Below are 19,460 nucleotides of genomic sequence, written 5' to 3' on the forward strand. Positions count from 1 at the left end.
ACCTGGCAGGATCCCAAGGGGTAAATAAGATTCCAAGCTGCTTATCCCAAGAATAAGCAGTGGATTTCTGCAACTTTACCTTAATAATGGACTTTTGGCAAGTCTTGTGGGGGTCAGGAGGGTCCCCCAAGACTTTCCAAAAGCCCCTGGTGGTCTGAGAGTGATCTCCTGCACGCGGGCTGTCAGCTGCCAGTAATCAAAATGGCGCCAATAGCCTTTTCCCTTACTATGTCACAGGGGCTACCAGTGCTATTGGTCAGCCCCTGTCACGGTAGGAGCACAAGATGGCACCGGCCATCCATTGCTCCTACCATGTGACAGGGGCTGACCAATGGCACCGGTAGCCCCTGTGACATAGTAGGTCAGAGGCTATTGGCGCCATTTTGAATACCGGCAGCCCAGGGTGTGAGTGCAGGAGATGGCTCCCGGACCCCCGCTGGACCATCAGGGAGTTTTGGTAAGTCTTGGGGGGGGGGGGGGTCAGGAGGGTGGTGGGGGTTGTTTAAATTGGCTCCTTTAGATGGCCGAATAATTCAGCGAAGATTTGTTGTATTCGTGGGGAATCGCGATACGTTTCGCTTCCCCACGAATACAACAAATATGTCCCTATACGATGTGGATTGCCAATTCGTAGGGAACGAATGCACACCCCTACTAATTCTGCTATATCTTTCTTGAGATGTGGAGCAATACAGAGACATTATGATATTCTCTGTTTTATTCTCCATTCCTTTCCTAATAATCCTTAGTATTCTATTTGCTTTCTTGGCTGCTGCTGCTGCACAATGAGCAGAAGATTATCAGCGATGACACCTAGATCCTTTTCCTGAATGGAGACTCCTAATGTGAAACCCTGCACAATTTGGGTTACTCTTCCCTAATGGCCTAATTCTAAAAGGCCTACGCGTGCCTACACCGGGAGATATGTGTATGGCTGGGCCATGTGCATCTCCTAGTATGTGCTGAAGAACAGCTTTAGGGAAAAAGGGGGAGGGGTGTCTGGGTGGGGCGTGGGTGGGCCTGGGCAGCGCCATTAGGCACTGTCCCGCTGAAGCGCATGCCGGCAGCCAGCTCGCCCGCACAATTTACTGCTGCTCCGGACAGCAGGTAAGTTTTAAAACAAAAGAAATCGGTTAGTTAGCGGGGTTTAAGGGAAAGGGGAAAAGGGAGGCAGGTTAGCTAGGATGTTTAAGAAATTCCCTCCCGGAGCAGACTGGGAGGGAACTGGGGAAAGGACCTATCGCGTCGCTGCGAGCATAGTGTAAAATCCCCCCCCCCCCCCCCCCCAACGCATGCGAGTCGGCACTCGTGTGCATATGCGCGCACCGATAAAAGAAATTCAGCTCTACTCTCTGTTTTCTATCTTTTAACCAGTTGGCAATCCACAATAGGACACTGCCCTCTATCCCTCGACCTTTTTATTTCCTAAGAAGTCTCGCATGAGGGACTTTGTCACATGCTTTCTGGAAATCCATATACACTACATCAGCTGGCTCACCTTTATCCATATGTTTATTTAAGCCCTCAGTGCACTTTCTTATATTCTGCATTCATTACCAAAAAAAAAAGTTTGAAGCAGATCACAACAGTGCAAGACAATCATATGCAATAAAACTTTTAAACTGAATAAAACATAAAACAAAAGCATTTAAATGCGTCTTCAAAAAAAATAGGCTTTCAACTGTTTCCTAAAATGTTTATAATCATTAATCAAATGCAAATCTTAAGGAATAGAATTCCATAGGCTGAGGACTATTTTGAGAGAAGCATTATACCTGGTTTCATAAAGAACATGGTATGCTAAAATTGAAGGTTTAGTCAGGCAAAAGACAAGGTAGATAGTATTTTAATGAATTTAATTAAAGGAAGATGAAAAGATTTTAGGAAAGTAATCTGAGAAAAAATAGTAATATGTTAAGAAGTATTAGAACAATGCTGCTGTTTCTGGTGGTCATAAAACATGCTGGCATCTTTTTGCCAGGGGGACAAAAATAATGTCGAGATTGGCCCCCGAATTATGTACAGCAGCAGAAATTGGGTTGCCTGACAAACTCAGGGGTTTCCTTTCTTGTATACACACTGATTAGTACAGTGAAGTGCCAGTACGGATATACGTACACATGCTTACAGTCAACACTGTCATCTGAAATTCAAGCATGAACCCTGCTCGTCACCTACCTTGCTTTCTAGGAGCTCCGCGTTCTTCCTAAATTCGTTACGTGACCTTTCCGACTTCTCCAATTTCATTCTCAGTGCCAAGATTTCTTCCTAAGAAACCACAAAACCATTGTCTTAAAATTCAGAGCTCTGCAGGTTTAATACTTCAAGTATAGTAGCCGCACATCACGTCATTATTAATAAGCAAAACTGTCAGTCCAATCAAGGAGAAATGTACTACATTCATGATCCCTGTTATAGAATCATCTAAGGTACCCATCGGCTTCATCGGCATGGGAGAAAGACTGATACATCACGCATTTCCAGCATAGCTCTCTGCTTCAACGGCAGGGGAAAAAAAAAACAAAAACAAAAACAAAAAACTGATGCTTCACGCATATCCTGCATAGCTTCAACGACAGGGGTGAAGAAAAAAAGGATTCGTAATCACAAAGCGAGGAGTAGCTGGCTTGTTACGGCGGTTACTACCCCAAACCAAATGTGCCTGATACTTCACTTTCAATGCATATCCAGCATGGCTCTCTGCTTCAACGGCAGGGGAGAAGAAAAAAAACCCAACAAGGGCTGTACAACATAGTCTAGGTAAAACAAATAAGCATGGGTATAGCTTGCTTATCGCGGCGGTTACTGCCCCTACTACCCCTAACTAATCAAGCTAGATATTTCACTTGGATGCAGCTCCATCACTGCTCTCTACATTAATGGTGGGGGTGGAAGGGGAATAGAACAAGGAGCTAAGAGAAACAGATAAGAATGAGAGAAAAAATGTGTGAGGCTTGCTGGGCAGACTGGATGGGCCATTCGGTCTTCTTCTGCCGTCATTTCTATGTTTCTATGTTTCTATAATAGGATGGAGAAAATGGATGTGCTGTAAATAATCAAGCTATAGTTCCTTATTGAGCTTTTTTTTCTTTTGCTTATGATTTTACATCAGGAACTGTTTTTCTATAACAGCAACTGCTCTCTCTCTCCATATGTTCCACCAGCAAAACATTCAGAACTTGTGTCTACTATTCCAGAACACTATATCATTTTTAATCTTTTTTTATTTTATTTTATTTGTGTGCTATATGTTTAGGGATTAATTTTACAACTGCAAGCATTAGTGCAAAGTCTGAGGGATGTTCAAAGGAAACGGATGTGCATGCTTTCGCTTTGCAAATTATCCTGGGGAAAACTACCCGCACACATTTACATCTGCTAATTTGTATGAATGTTTTGTTTTTTTTCAAGAAAAAAATGTACACGTACTTTTTGAAAATTCAAAAGCATGTGAGTAATTTCAAATCCTAAATCCCAATCCCAATACCCCCCCAACAAGAATGCGTCTTCACACTGCAGATAAAAGTTCCATGCATTGAAGCCATATGTATGTACTTGTTATGTCTGCAGACCCTTGGGCTGGGGTGAGATTGGCTCTTCCTGCAGGGACGAGCCTTGCAGGTGGACCCAGGCAAAGCAGAGTTCAGTCAAGAGCTTCATATTTAGCAGCCCATGTTCCCCTCAGGTTCAGCCCTTGGGTGCCGGGGCTGGAAAGCAGTCTCTGCTGCTTCCAATACGAGGAAGGAGATGGTTTTAGAGTGTAAAGCTCTGGTGCGCAGGTCGATGGCCTGGGTAATCAACAAAACCTCTCCAGGCAATGGTTCTCCATGGATTGAAGATAATAGCAATGGCTTAGCTATTGGTGAGGTAAGAATCCATAGATGTTCTACTAAGCGTTTTAAGATGAAATTTCCTCTGGCACCAGAGTCTATAAGGGCAAGGGTCTGAAACTCCAGGCTTCTGCAGAGGAGTGAGACTGGTAGAGACAATGGAGGAGTTGGAGCAGTGAGGCCTAGGAGGATTCCTCCTGCAGATCCTAGGCCAGTCAGTTTCCCAGACAGATGGGACAGGTTTGGACGGCGTGGCCTGATTGGCCACAGTACCTGCATAACCCCATGCGTTTGCGGAATCGTCTTTCCTTAGAAGTTAAATGACTTCTTCCTAATTGCATAGGCTCATCTTCTTCTGAGGGTGCAGACGGTAGACGAGGCAATTGGCACAGGGATAATTCCAGTGTTGCCCAGTTAAACTGTGGCATATGATCTTGTAGCCAGGGCAGTCCAAGTACCACTGGATGCATGGCCTTTTCCAATACAAGGAAGGAGATGGTTTCAGAGTGTAAAGCTCCGGTGCGCAGGTCGATGGCCTGGGTAATCAACAAAACCTCTCCAGGCAATGGTTAGCTCCTGGGACGGGCTTCCGAGGACTCTTAGCCTCTTGAGTTTGGTCTCGAATCTGGTGGTCTATTCTCCCAGCCAGTTCCATGAGAGATTCAAGGGTATCAGGCAGGTTGCGATCCACCAGTTCATCATTTAAGCGAGAATTGAGACCCTCCATGAAGATAGCATGTAACCATCCTGTGTCTCAGTGTAGTTCAGATGCTAAAATCTTGAATTCGATCGTATAGTCTGCTAGCGGCTTATTACCTTGCTGGAGATTGAGCAGAGCAGATCCAGCAATGGTGTGGCGAGCCGGGTCATCGAAGACAGACTTGAAACGTTTCAGAAATCCTGATAGGTCATTCAGGATAGGATCTTCACGTTCCCATAATGGTGAAACCCAAGCCAAGGCTCTTCCTTCAAGTAGAGATAGGATATAGGTGGTCTTTGAAGCTTCTGTGGGAAAGAGGGTAGGTTGCAAAGAAAAATGCATATTGCACTGGTTAACAAATCCTCTACACATCCTTGCTTCACCTGTGAAATGGGTAGGCATGGATAGCAGTACGGTGGTTTTGACAGTCACCACCGGAGACAGCAATTCTTTCACTGGAGTTGCCGAAGTATTCAGTTGTGCATGTAACTGATTGAAGGCAGCAGCCAGGCTTTCCAGAGACTTTTGTTGCTCAGTGATCCGCTGGGCTAGGCAAGGAATGGCTTGCAAGGCTGCGAGCTGAGCAGAGTCCATGGAGTTAGCAATCTGTTGTGTTTGTGGCATATTGTGGACTCTTGGTCGAAGTGGCAATAACTCCTCCCACAGGGAGGGGCCACGTGGGGAACCACAGCGATTGGCTAGACTCTAGTAAGCAGACACTGAGGAAAGAAAGCTTTATTATACTGCTGTTGAAGAGTTGAATCTTGCCCAAGGAACGGACAGTACTGTAGTCCAGCAATGACACAGTAAGCTCAGACAGTCTCTGTAGTCAATGGTCTCACCCAGATGTAGCAAAGGTGCGGTAGTGTTCCACAGCACGGGATAGGCCATGCACCTGAAGTGTGGGATGAAGAGGGCTGGAGCATAGAGATACTCACAGAGTAGCAGTGCTGATAATTTCCTTTGGTAGTTGAATGAAGAGAGGGACCTGAGGTCCGAGATGCAGGATACCCTGAGTAGAGTAGGCCCTCGAGGAGTGAGTACCTAGGAGCTTTGAAGGTTCCTGAAAGAAAGCAGACAGGACCCCTGAGGAGCAAGTGTCCTTAAGGTTAGGCAGATTAACCCTGGAGGGCTAGTAGAAGCGAGAGGCCCCCGAGGAACAGGTACCCAGAGCTACTGTAGGAGCAAGATACCCCGGAGGGTAGTGAGGAATCCAAGCGAGCAGCTTAGAAGCGGTCAGAGTAGCAAAACCGAAGTCCTTGCTAACTCGTTCAATTGGAGCGGAGCGGATGTTTAAATACCCGGAGGTACTGACGACATGCGGTGGGGCTGCACCCGAGGTTCCCGCCATGACGTATTAAAAAATGTAGACAGCATGCGCGCGCGTGCCCTAGGAGGCCTCAGGAAGAAGCATGGTGGCTCGGGGACGCTGAGGGTTTCGGCAAACAGCAGTGGAGGCAGCCATTCTTCCAATGGAGGAGGAAAAGGGTAAAAGAGAGGTGAGGCAGAGCGGTCGCAGCCGTCTGCGACTGACAAACGCAACAAAGGCTTCGTGTGTACCCGCTAATTTTCAAAGCGGACTTACAAGCATAAACCTGCTTTGAAATTTATGGTAGAAGTCAGCGTATACTTTGTTTACACAGACTTCAGCCCTAAGTGCTATGTTATAAAAAAAAAAAATCACGCTCCCTGTGCATAAATTTTCTTGGCCAAACTCCGTACACCAAATAGCAGGTGTAATTGTGTGGGTGTATTTTTGCAGGATACTCTTCAAAGTGTATTTATGCACCTGAGTCCATTTTGAAAAACTGGTGTAACTTATGTGCATGTTTAGCAATTATGCTTGTTGTTACAAAATTACCCCCATAGCAGTTTAAGTTTTGCTCACTTTTCCTCTGCTCCACCTTGCCAGGCATCCCTGAGGCACTCTTCCATCTTTACAGAGTTACTTCCCTTCTAAATCATCTGTTTTGGGTTGCAATGTATTGATTATTTCTAATCCTTTCCTATCTACAATAACTTTATAAAAATACACACCTCCTTAACTCGTAACTTGTGTACATCGATGTTGTTAACACTGAGTGATGGACGAATACAACACATAAGCTGCCACCATGGCCAGTCTTTAACCTCCTGGAACCTCCTTAGGTTCTTCTGGATGCATCGAAGGGCAATTTGCTGAATCTGAAATGTGAATTCGTCAAGTTAGCTAATCTAATATATCTTTCATGCCCATCCCCCCCAAAAAAATTAAGCTTAGTGTCCCCATATTGCAAATTAACCTTTAACTTCATCTTCCTAATGACTTACAGAGTAAAATGTCATTGTTTCCCTAAGACATAGATTTTACATAGATTTAGAAAAATACAATCAATAACATCTTTTAGGAATTAAGCAGAATACAAATGTACTGGGAATATTCACCAACAACTAAATTAACCACTTTTGTCCCAAGAAAAAAACTATTTCATCAGGCCAATTACAGTGGAGACACAGGTGCAAATCACTGCATTCTCCTTATTTAGGAGTCTGTGTACCAAACCAATGTTAAACCCATGTGCATCGTTCAATGATTTTAATGTGGGGGTTAAGGTGGGGCTTAATGTTCTAAGCCAATGAGATACAAACACGGTACAGACCATTTTATGCTGCTGCGTTGGGCAGCTCAGTTTTCTTTGCACTGTCCCAAAGTGAAAGGATTGATTGCACCCCTCCCCATCTTCCCCTCACCAAGGTTTGTAGACCCCCTTCTCAAGTCACCCCCCCCTTTAAAGGAACCCCCATGCTGAGTATTACTACATAGGCCCCCTATGTGACTACATTGAGTACATTCCATTCTGGGACACTGTAAGCTTCCTTTGGAAATTTCCATGCACTATCAGGATGGCACTGAGTTACATCAAAACAGAAAGTCGCTTACTTTTACTTTTTTGAGTATCTGACGGCAAAGAAAACCTTTGCAGGATGCTTGAAAGAGAATTATATTCTGGGATATCAGTTTTTCCCGCTGCTTTTCCAGTCTGGAGAGAACGCCAGACTTCATGAAAACCTGAGAATAAAAAAACCGAAGACCCTGATAATACTGTAATTACCTATCCCAGTCATCAATACAGACAAAAATCATTTTGAAAGGAATTGGTTAGGGAAATTTTAGTTTCTTTAAAAGATCTAGTTTTAAATAATTGCATTGTTAGTTTTAAACAACAAAGGAGCTGTGTGCCTCTAAGGACTGCTAGCATTCATGCTAAATAGTTTAATCACTAATGATTTAGTACAGGTGAGAGCCTATTCTAAATTGGACATTGATGTGTGTGCTAAAACTTGGTACACACAATCATGCAAAATATACTATTAGGGTGATAATAAGCTACTTAACTATTATTACCCTAGTCACAAACAATTGCTGAATTTACTCAGGCTGCTGGGCCACGGTAAATTTAGCATAATTTCTGAAGGCCTCACCCAAAAAAGACCCTAGCCCCCAGAGCCCCTAACGCCAAAACAATATGGGGTTGATTTTAAAAGGTGCGTGCGGGCGTAGATTTGTTCTCGCAGCCTGGCGTGAATAAATCTACGCCCGATTTTATAACATGCGCGCGCTGCACAAGTGGGTGCAAAATTGTGCAACTTGCGCGTGCCGAGCTGCGCAGCCTTTCTCCGTTCCGCCCCCCTGGACCTTCCCCTCCCTTCCCCTCCCTTCCCCTATCTAACCCACCACCCAGCCCTATCTAAAACCCTTCTAACCTTTATCATAGAAGTTACGCCTGCCTCCGGGCAAGCTTAACTAGTGCTAGTGCAGCCCAAAAGAATTGGGCTGCACTATCACTGTGGTATGATGCACAGTGCTGGCAGGAAATGCCCTGCTGGCAAAAAATCCCAGCCCTGCAGGATGGGGGAGTGAGTAGAAGGGATGGTGGAGAAAGCTGCAGGAAGCCCTATTTTTGGATGTTGGGGAGATGGTTCCAGAGGCCCTGTCTAAGGGGACGGGATTAGGGGCCGACACACATTCTTATGGATGTTAGAAGTGGCGTGATCACGAAGCCAGGGAGGTGGAAGCTGGCCAGATGGGGAAAAGGTACAGGTATTGTTGGATTGTTGGATATCCAGGGAAGAATACCAGAGGCACTATTTTTGGATATCAGGGCATGCAATGAAAGCGCATACATTATCTATTTTAAAAACATATACGCGTATATTTTATGCACAAAAAAAATATAACAGACATGTAAAACCCTGATTTATATGTGGAAGTAGGTATATTTAAAATATGTGTGCATACTTAAGATCACCAGTTTGCTGATACCTCTAGCAGTTCATCCAGTCCTTCTCCAGTTCAGTCAGACCCTCCTAGTACTTCACTCTGACCTCCCCCCAAAAATAGCCGACCACAGACAAGTCCGATATCAATTGTGCTAGTTAATCAGCATGTGTAAAATTGCTCAACTTATTGTCTAATTTATTCCTGTAAATCTCTTATAAAATAGTTACATCTGTGTGTCCCTCTTGGCCCACCCTAGAATACCCCCAAACCACCCATTTTTTGTGCAGGTAAATGGACAAGCAAAATTGAAAATACACATGTACTTTAGATGTTTTTAAAATAACAAGTACTTAAATGCATATATATATATAAAGAGAGGGAGAGAAAGAGACATAATGCAAGTATATTATTCAGAAATCATGTCACTGTGTTTGATGAATGTGTCACCTGTCATGTTTGGGAGTAAATTACAAAACAAAATCAATAAATACATAATTGAGTTAATTTTCAAAGGAATTATGTGCGTAAAATGAGCATAATTATAAAATATTAAGCAAAGTTTAATATTTAATTTTTTATTTTGCATTTTCAGATATATCACAATATTAAATTAAAAGAAAATAAGAGATCATACATCATATCCATTCAGAAATGTCTTACAAACAAACAAATTACCATAATCGAAATCTAGATCTCTAATCTTAAGGTAAATGGGAGCCAGGAACTTAAATTAGGAAAAAGGAGCTCATAACACTTTAATCATATGACAAGTCCATCCCCTTTATTTCCCCCCCCCCCCCCCCATACGCCTCATAGCTTCCCATCAAGAAATCCCCTTAATTGTTGTGGCTCAAAGAATACATATTTTTCATTATGATATTTTACCAGACATCTGCAAGGATATCTAAGTGTCATGCTGGCCCCTCTTTCTATTACTTCTGTTCTCATCAAAATAAATTTTTCCTCCGTTCTTGTGTCGAACGGACAATGTCTGGATATATCCAGATCTGTTGTCGTGGAAATATACCATTCTGTTTCTAAAGAAACTTTTCAAAACTAAATTTCTATCATATTCTAGAGCAAAAGATATTAAATAAGTCAATCCACCATTATGTATAGTATACCTATGATAGTTAAATTTCCCAGTAAATGTTTACAGTTCTTAATACCTCTCTAAATATTCTATAGTTCACTACTACTTCTTCCAAACTTTGTAATCCCACAAGATGGCGCGGGCCATCCAGTGCTCCTACCATGTGACAGGGTTCGGCCAATGGCACGGATACCCTGTCACATGGTAAGGGCAAAGGGCCATCGGCGCCATTTTGATTAGTGGCAGCCGACGGCCCGGGAGCGGGAGATGGCTCCAGGGACCCCCACTGGACCACCAGGTACCTGTAAAATGTTTTTGGGGGGGTTGGGAGGGTGGGGGAAGCTAAGGTATTAGTTTTAAAGGGTCGGGGTGGGTTTTTTGTTTATCGGCTCGGGCGCAGCCGATAAACAAAACCGCGATCAAGCCCGATGAAAAAAAAAAACACATGTGAATCGGAACCGGAATCCGAACTGATTCCGGTTCCGATTCACATCTCTAGTAAGTTGTTCCTGATTTTCCGGACTCTGGTATGGCAGAGGTTTTCTTGATGTAAAAAAGGCTTTTGTAATTACAGGCATAGTCTCCTGTGGAATTTTAAGACATTTTTTCATATAGATCTTAAACAAATCTATCGGCAACATTTTTTTCAACTCCAGGAAATTCACCACCCGAAGGTTCAACAGGTGAAGTGAATTTTCAATGTTCTCAAACTTTTTCTCAGATACTATATTTGATTTAATTAAATGTATTTGCATTTTATCCATCAATGCTATCTTTTCTTGTGCTTTCTCCAACTTTTCCTGTTGTTGCAACACAGTCTTTTCCACATTTAAACCTCTTTTATTTGTCTCTAGAAATTCTTGGGTCAATGTTTATATTGCAGCTTCAATAGACACTAAAGCTGACCAGGCAGTATCTAATGTCACAATCGGGGGTTTATTCAAGAAAAAAATTGTACCTGAGATTAATTTTTCCACTAGTTGAGGTGTATCGGGTTCGTCGATATTTGTTACTGGGGGAGCCATAGGGGGCCTGAGCGTCGATGTGGTTCCTCCCAACAGGATACTCACATCCCCCTCGTCCGCTTTATCCTCGCTTGCTTCGTGCAGACCTAGGGGCGCCAACTCCCTCTTGCTCATGCTCGAGAACTGCGCTAGTTCTTCATTTTCAACTCCCGCCTGGACTCGCGGCGGGGAAGGCGTCACTTGGGCCCCCAGGCTCAATGAGATCATTTCGGAAATTTTCAAAAGCATACATTTTGGTTCAAAGTGGGTACTTTAACCCGCAGGCTTTGCACTAATTTCCAAAGGGAAGGTACGAGCGTACTCTCTCTCTTTGAATGATGAGTACTTTTAGGTGCTTTCAAGGTGGTCCATTTTTTAAAGTCCTTTTCCCATGTAAATTGTAGTTTACCTGCATTAAGAGCTTTTGAAAATTGTCCTATTTGTTTTTACAGGATTGCTCTGGAGGGGTGGTCATGATGGTTAATTTTATTTATCAAAATGTCAGAGCGGGGAGTGGCCTATGGGCCTGAAAGTTAATAGAGGAGGGGGGGGGGGGGGTCCAAGGCTGAAGGTTCGCCTAGGGTACCTAATACCCTTGCACCAGCCCTGCTGCTATGGGTAAAAAAATGCTAAAAATGTTACATTTTTCATTAATTGATGCATATTATAAAGCAGGTGCTTATATTTTAATAATATAGTAGTGTCTATTAAAATAAGATATTAATATTAATGTGTCTACTAATATGTCTTTACCGCTATGGTTTTCAGCACTAGCTCATTACAGAATGCCACAGATGTACTCAGCAACAATACAATGAAAATTAGTATCATTAAAGTAGTGACATGATTGCCTCATTACCAGTTTGATTGCTTCATTAATGACTGTGTTAACTTCCCAATCCAATGAGTTTTTAGAAGCTGTTGTAAAATCAATGTTCATAGTGATGACAGAACAAGTTTCTCTGTAATAAGAGGTGACTGGTGCCAGCATTCAATTGATTTAAGCAGGCGGGTGTACCAAATGAATGCAGGAATGGAGGACTGAGCTCCCTCGGAAGGGTTTCACGCTCGCCGCCTCACCATGTTCCAGTGATCGTGCACAGCGCTCTCTTACTTAACACAGTATCTGCCGCTGCATGGGCTACTGAGAGTGGCAGCATTCCAGGCCGGGACTGGCCATGGGTGGCTCCGTGGAGAGTAATGGACCCCCCCTCATGGGAATCTGCAGCATTATTCTTCTTCTTCTTTTCTGTATTGGCATCGCAGAGAAAAGAAAAAAATGATAATCGAGGAAATCAACAGGGGGTGTTGGATGGATCCACTCAGCTTAGCAGGCGCATGGCTGCCTAGCCCTTCACGACTACACTAACAGTGCCAGATTTTCGTTGATTTCCAACCAAGGACATTAATAGTTCATATTTTTATTTAAAAAAAAAAAAAAAACTAACAGAAAAAAAAATCCCAAAGGCAGCTTTTTAAAGGTCTGCACTGTTTTCATTTGAGTTTTACAGAGACAAGCAATAAGACCAAAGAATAAAATTGGGAGATGACTGCATTGATTACATGGCAAAAACAAATAAATAAATTAGAAAAAAAAAAAGCCCCTGCCAGCACTTAATTTCACCAAGCAACCTTACTCCATACCCTACATTGCAACACCATCACCTCAACAGAGCCAGTTGTTGCGAGACAGAATACGGCAAGCTGGGACTCCTCTTCCTTATGGAGACAGATAACAACTTCAGAAAAGGCGCAGGTTGTACAAGGCTTGCATTTAAGTATTTACACTCTGCATGAGTTTACGTAGTCAGAGAGGAAAGTAGGGCACTGGTGCCTCTGACACCACTGACCCAGAACCCTTTTGTTAATGCATGTTAAAGGGCCTTAGAAGTCTACATGGACGCAGCCAGTCTCATAAGGAAGGGAATCATTGCAGTGCATTCTGTTTCCTGACACACAATACTGATTATCCTGTTAACATCTTCCTGGGTTTAGAGCCCTTGGCTTTGCACTGGAACCACAGTTCCTCCTAATAAGGCATTAGCTGTCAGGAATAAAGTCCCTAATGGTCATTATTACTTGCATTCATTAATTCTTCAGTGGAGGGGTGGGGTTGAGGGGAAGTAACAGGAAAGTCACTGAGAGTGCATCGTACAGTACCTGACGGTGTCCCACCACGATGCTTTTCTTATTCAGGTCAAGGAAGTGTAGCAGCTCTTCTGTGGCCTGTGGAGAGAGAATCCCTTGCAGCATTATAAAATGGGCGGGATTGCTCACTTATCACATGCATTTCAGGAATGTAAATAGCGTGCACTTCAGGGAGTTACTTAGTGGCCATTCTTCCAGAGTAGCGCCCAGGGCTGGGGAATGAAATGTGTGAGAGGTAGGGTCTAGGTAGTGCTTCTATAACTGAGGATGAATCTCTTCCACCTCCCTGCAGCAGCTGGGAAATCCATTTCACCAGACTATTTTCCTTCTAAGACTTCTATTTTATTATCCCAGAAATCAACATTACATTTTACAAAAAAAAAAAGTTTGGGGTTTTTTTCTGGGCCATTGTTAAAGTCTGTAGTAAGCAAGTTCCTTCTGTTTTCTCCAATTTGTCACTCCTTATCTCTGTATTGAGGATGAAATGGTAACGGCAGTCAAGCCATACTGAGTGCATCGCTTAAAGTAGGAAGGCTGTCCTGATAACATTGAAAAGGCATTTTTTTACCATTTCAGTTCAGCCTGGTCAACTCCAAAAGTTCTGACCGATGTGACGTGAGACCGAGAGCCCTATACAATGCAACGTCCAGGAATCTTACTCTGGCTCTCACATATTGCACATCATGAACTTTAATTGAAATCTACATATGATAATGAAATATAATTGATACATCAAGATTCTCATTAGAATTACTTTGAATATTTATGTTTGAATTAAAACTACTTTGAATATTTTTGAAATCTTTATTGATGGGGATAGAGCTGCATAATATAAACCCACTGGTCACTTAACATATACATATTAGAGAAGGATTTTAAAAAATGAAATACAGCACCACAGATAGTGAAAATGTTTACAGAGATGGTAACTTTCAAACTGCTGTGCACGTGCACATTTTCAGGCATACGTCGGCCGCACCTGGGGACACAGCCATGTCATAACATACACGAGCATGTGCATGCGTGTTATTAAGCAACCTGGCTGCACGCACATGTGCCCCAAATTGTAAGTGAGCTTGCTCATGTGCACGCAAATGCCGCTTCTACTGCATAAATCAGGGGATTTTAAAAGGGGCGTGCGCTGACACTATTCTAGTTTTACCAGTTGTCCCCAGTTTGCCCAGTTAAGAGAGAGGTCCTCCAAACCGCCCTAGTTTAATAGCTTTCACTCCCACCCCCCCCCCACCCCCAGGGCCCGTGCAAGGCGAACCTTCTGCCTTGTGCTGTGTGAGTGAGTGTGTGAGAATGGGAGCCTGAGTTTAGGTATGTGTATTGTAAAATTGGAGCCTGAGTTTGTGTGTGTATATGAATATGGGAGTCTGAGGTTGTGTGTGTGTGTGTATGAGAATGGGAGCCAGAGGTTGGCTGAGTGTGGGTGTGAGATGGGAGCCTGGGTATGGGTTTAAGAATGTGAGCACGAGTGTGGGTGTTTGGCTCCAGCCCCGACCTCAATCACTCAGACAGGCCCCCCTCTCTTACACACACTTAGGTTCCTTGTCTCATTCACACGCGCACTCTTACACAGGCTCCCTCCCTCTCTCTCACTAACACCATTGCTCTCTCATACACACCCAATCCCTCTCCCTCTCACACAAACAGAGGTGCCGCTTGTTGCCCGCCGAGTCTCTGCTGCTCGCAGCCCACCGAGTTTACCCCTCTTGGCAGTGAGTGGCATGGGCTCTGCTCGTGGCTCCGTACTGTTGTGCTTTGCTGCCCCCGATGGCTGGCGCTCTAGGCAACCTCCTAGTCTGCTTCTTGGGACGTGCCAGCCCTGCAGTTAAGCTCCAACTCTTTTTTCTTTCTTTTTTCACTTACACGTCATCCATAGCAGAAGTAAAGTTACGCGGCAGGGAGCCTCGATGCACACCGGGTCACCTCAGTATTTACACTTATATCTTAGGTTCATGCCCCCAAATGCCCCTTTTCACAAACGTTTGAGAGGTGCCTGCTGCAGGAGATACGCGTGCATCTTGGTGGCTTGTAAAATCCATTCGGCGCGCGCAAGCCTGACTTCTTCCCACATCCCCTAATTCAAGCTTGCCTTGGGCGTTCAAAATTCAGGTAACAGTTGCAGTTCCTCCATATTCTGTTGGTCACATCATGGCCAGTACCATTTCCAGCTGCAGTCATATTTTTCAAGGCCATTTTAAAGTGCATAAAATAATGGTCACCAGAAATCTTTCTGGGGCTCAGCTTTCCAAAAAAAAAGTGAGTCTTGCAGCAGATGTTAACTGCGTGATTAATATCTTTTAGTTAGATCACACTAACATCCCTGGTCACAAAGGTGCATTACTGTTTTAGTGGAAAGCAGATATTACTGGTGAATAGATCTCATTCAGGCCTATCCTGTAAAGTACGGCCGTGTTTACCCTGCTCCTAAGCCGACAAGCGACGAAACTGAGCGGCGCAACTAAAAAAAAAAGAAAAGCAATTTTTTTTTTTTTTTCAAAATTGACAATTTTGGTTTTTTTCCAAAAGCGACTTACTTTTGGGATCTGTCAAGATCCCAAAAGTAAGTCGCTTTTGGACGCAAGCAAAACTTACTTTTTACAGCCATCTGCAGGAACACGACCTGGCTCCGTAGCTCCTCCCGAAGACAAAGATGGCCGCCTGCACGGGGAAAGCGTACAATTGGCCGCTGAAGACGTGACGTCACGATGTCACGTCTTCAGCGGCCAATTGTACGCTTTCCCCGTGCAGGCGGCCATCTTTGTCTTCGGGAGGAGCTACGGAGCCAGGTCGTGTTCCTGCAGATGGCTGTAAAAAGTAAGTTTTGCTTGCGTCCAAAAGCGACTTACTTTTGGGATCTTGACAGATCCCAAAAGTAAGTCGCTTTTGGGAAAAAAACCAAAATTGTCAATTTTGAAAAAAAAAAAAAAATTGCTTTTCTTTTTTTTTTAGTTGCGCCGCTCAGTTTCGTCGCTTGTCGGGTCCGGGTTTGGGGTTGGGGGTCCGGGTCGGGTTCGGGCTTCGCCGGGTCGGGTTCGGGCTTTGCCGCTCAGTTTCGCCGCTGTCATCTCTTCTCCCCTCTCCCGGAGCAGGGAGAACAGACTGACAGCGGTCCGGTTGGGGGTCCGGGTCGGGTTCGGGCTGGGGGAAAGCTTCGCCGCTGTCTCTTCTCCCCTCCTCCCGGAGCAAGGCTGCTTTTCGCGCCCTGCTTCGGGAGGAAGGGAGGGGGGACTGGCAGTCCCGACTTCTGGTATCTGTCATTTCCATTTGAAATGACAGATACCAGCGTGGCGTGAAGCCTTAGGCCCGCGCACCCAGGATCCTGTATAGGCGCTCTATCCAGTGTCCTGGGTTGCGCGGGCCTAAGGCTTTTCGGACGCGGCTTACATTTGCATATAATTAGGCTTCAGGATCGAGCGGTAGGTGAGCTGCACTGTGCGGGCGGTAACCGCGGGTGCCGTAGGCACTAACGCAGCTCTTCCTACCGCTCGGTACTGGATAGGCCTGATTATTGGGAATAAGGGTTGAAGAGGACCCCACTGTGAATAAGGGCATAATAAGAGTGCACCCCAGTGACCCAACAGGCTTAGTGAATGCTTAAAGCTGGTGACAATAATCTCTGATGGAGCCGAGGCATCCTGTATCTTTCAACAGTGCCACCACACGTATGTATGTGAAGCCACAAGTTTTCCAGCAGAGAGAACGAGAACTACTGAATTTAGAAATAGGGGGGAATCAATAGGTAGGATGAAGCAATCTATACATCAGCTCCCTTCTTTTATAGCAGAGAAAAACATTATGAGCTGAGCAACAAAAATGCTGCCAAACGTCCGCTCCCAGATCAATTTGAAGTTTCGTATTTCTTTCTTTGGTAGATTAAGCAAGGGGCATTAGTTCACCCTGGTGCAATCATGATTTGGTACAACAAGGAAATTATTTTGAGATTGGGCTGCAACTGAAAGAGCACCAACTCTAAATCATCAGGGTGTTTGGGAGGAACATTCAGTATCAATGTGACATATCAAGGGCTTACACAGCTCTGGGTATAAATGAAATGCATGACCAGGTAATGAGAATTCAGTGGATAACTCCTGAAAACTCCTAACCTTGGATCCCTGCCATAACTGCACCACCAATTTTAGATTCCTTTTCATTATCAGAAAAATGCATCGGGGAGAGCGTGACCAGAAATAAAGGATTATCATTAAGCCAGGCAACGGAAACACTTGCTAACTGTTTGAAACCAGTTAATATTTGGATGGGGGACAAATAATTTTGCTCTCAGTGTGAAGATGACTCAGGCTGTATGGGTTGAGCCGCTCATCTACTCCTGACCTTGCCACTGCGCTGCACGTAGAGAACATGTTTCTTCCCCTGAGATTTGAAAAATGCAAGTTGGAGCACTGGCTTGTACGGCTTTCTGTGAACAGTTATCTAGCCCCTGATTCCCTGCCAGGTTTAGAATATCGTACTTCTGTCTTTCTAGGCCCTACTGGCTCACATTCTTCAATTTATCTAAAATGTGACGACATGCGTTGTTACCCACCACAAAATATCAGGAGCACATTTCCCCTGCAGGGCTGAACTTCACTGGCTTACCCCTTTCATGGAGAATTCACTTTAAAGTTCTTTCCCTGGTTTTCAGTACCATCCATGGAAAGGGCCCTGAGGTCGGTCCTAAGAGAATATAATCTCTCAGTTCCTACCCCCCCCCCCCCCAAAGAGCACTGCATTCAGCCAGGAACAATTCTTTGTGTTCAGTAAAAGTCATCTGGCCTTCTGAAATCCATTCAAGAGCTTACACAGGAACTTGTACCACACCGAGTCAGACCTAAAGGTCCATTGAGCCCAGCATCCTGTCTCCAACCGTGGCCAATTCAGGCCACAGGTACTCAGCAGCATGGGTGTAGTGTCCATAGTGCACACGGTGCTGCCACAGGCACCACCAACTTTCAAAAGGAGTGTGCTGTGCACCATCCCTGTAGATCAGGGGTCGGGAACCCATGGCTCGCGAGCCAGATATGGCTCTTTTGAGGGCTGCATCTGGCTCGCAGACAAGTGTCGCCATACTTCGCGGTTCCCCGCTGACCCAGCTGCTCCCCGGTCCTCCGCCGCCCGGGCTTAAAATGCTGTCAGCCCGGGCGGAACGCGGCAGGACAGCTGGAGTCAGCGGCACCGGCGTGCTCTCTTCTCCCCCCCCCCCCCCCCCTGCGGCCCGGAAGAGGAAGTGGAGAGCATCGGGTGCCTGCGCGGGAAGAAGAGACCACACTAGCGTGGTCTCTTCTTCCGCGCAGGCACCCGATGCTCACCACTTCCTCTTCCGGGCCGCGGGGGGGAGGAGAAGAGAGCACGCCGACTGGAGTCATCCGGGTGCCTGCGCGGGAGTCATCGGGTGTCAGCTGGGTGCCAGCGCTGGAGTCATCGGGTGCCTGCGCGGGTCTTCCCGCGCAGGCACCCGATGCTCTCCACTTCCTCTTCCGGGCCGCGGGAAGAAGAGAGCACGACCCGCGCAGGCACGCTAGTGTCCGGGAAGAAGACTGCAGCGCGGCTCGGAGGAAAATGAAAATCTTCAACCGCGGCCGATGGGACTCCGCCTTTGCCTCCACGAGGGCTGAAAATGAAGGAGGTTAGTGTTGGGAGGTGGCTGCTGCTGCCGCGAGTTCCCGGGGGGGGGGGGGGGGAAGGGGGAGAGAGAGAGTGAATGAATGAGCGAGCAAGCATGTGTGTTTGAGATCCTGTGTGTGTGAGTGAGAGATTGCATGTATGTGAATGATTGAGAGCCTGTATATGTGAAAGAGAGTATGTCTGTGATTGAGATCCTGCCTGTGAGAGAGAGAGCATGAATGTAAGTTTACCATTGGGAACCTGTATGTGTAAGTTTGTAATTGAAAACCTGTTTGTTTGAAAGAGTATGTGTGTATGATTGAGATCCTTTGTGTGTGAGAGAGATCATGTGTATGTATGATTAAGAGCCTGTGTGTATAAGTAAGAGAGAGATCATGTGTGTCTGACAGCTGGTTTAGGTGATGGAGCATGTGAGTATGTGATTGAGAGCCTGTGTTTAAATGAGAGAGAGAGAGACCATGTGTGTCTGTGTGATTGAGAGCTGATTTAGGTGAGGGAGCATGTGAGTATGTGATTGAGAGCCTGTGTTTAAATGAGAGAGAGAGACCATGTGTGTATGTGTGTGATTGAGAGCTGATTTAGGTGAGGGAGTATGTGATTGAGAGCCTGTGTGTAAATGAGAGAAAGAGAGGACATGTTTGTAAGCATGTGAATGAGAGTCTGTGTGTGAGAGAAAAAGACAGCATGTATTTATGTGATTGAAAGCCTGTGTGTGTGTAAGCGTGAAAAGATAGACAGCATGTGTGTAAATGTGTAATTAAGAGCCTATATAAGTGAGAGAGAAAAAACA

General features: G+C 45.0%; 1 protein-coding gene across 1 annotated transcript in view; it reads right to left on the minus strand.

The window, feature by feature from the left end:
- LOC115082089 (unconventional myosin-XVIIIb-like) overlaps positions 1 to 19,460 on the minus strand; it is a 159,764-nt gene that overhangs the window by 128,126 nt on the left and 12,178 nt on the right. Inside the window, exons 3-6 of the mRNA XM_029586356.1 lie at positions 13,049 to 13,114; positions 7,451 to 7,579; positions 6,568 to 6,714; positions 2,179 to 2,268 (exon numbers count right to left, since the gene is read on the minus strand). Of these exons, the coding sequence (XP_029442216.1) occupies positions 2,179 to 2,268; positions 6,568 to 6,714; positions 7,451 to 7,579; positions 13,049 to 13,114 (432 nt within the window). The remainder of the gene's footprint in view (positions 1 to 2,178; positions 2,269 to 6,567; positions 6,715 to 7,450; positions 7,580 to 13,048; positions 13,115 to 19,460) is intronic.

This window comes from Rhinatrema bivittatum, unplaced genomic scaffold, assembly GCF_901001135.1.
Source record: "Rhinatrema bivittatum unplaced genomic scaffold, aRhiBiv1.1, whole genome shotgun sequence".
Classification (NCBI taxonomy): Eukaryota; Metazoa; Chordata; class Amphibia; order Gymnophiona; family Rhinatrematidae; genus Rhinatrema; species Rhinatrema bivittatum.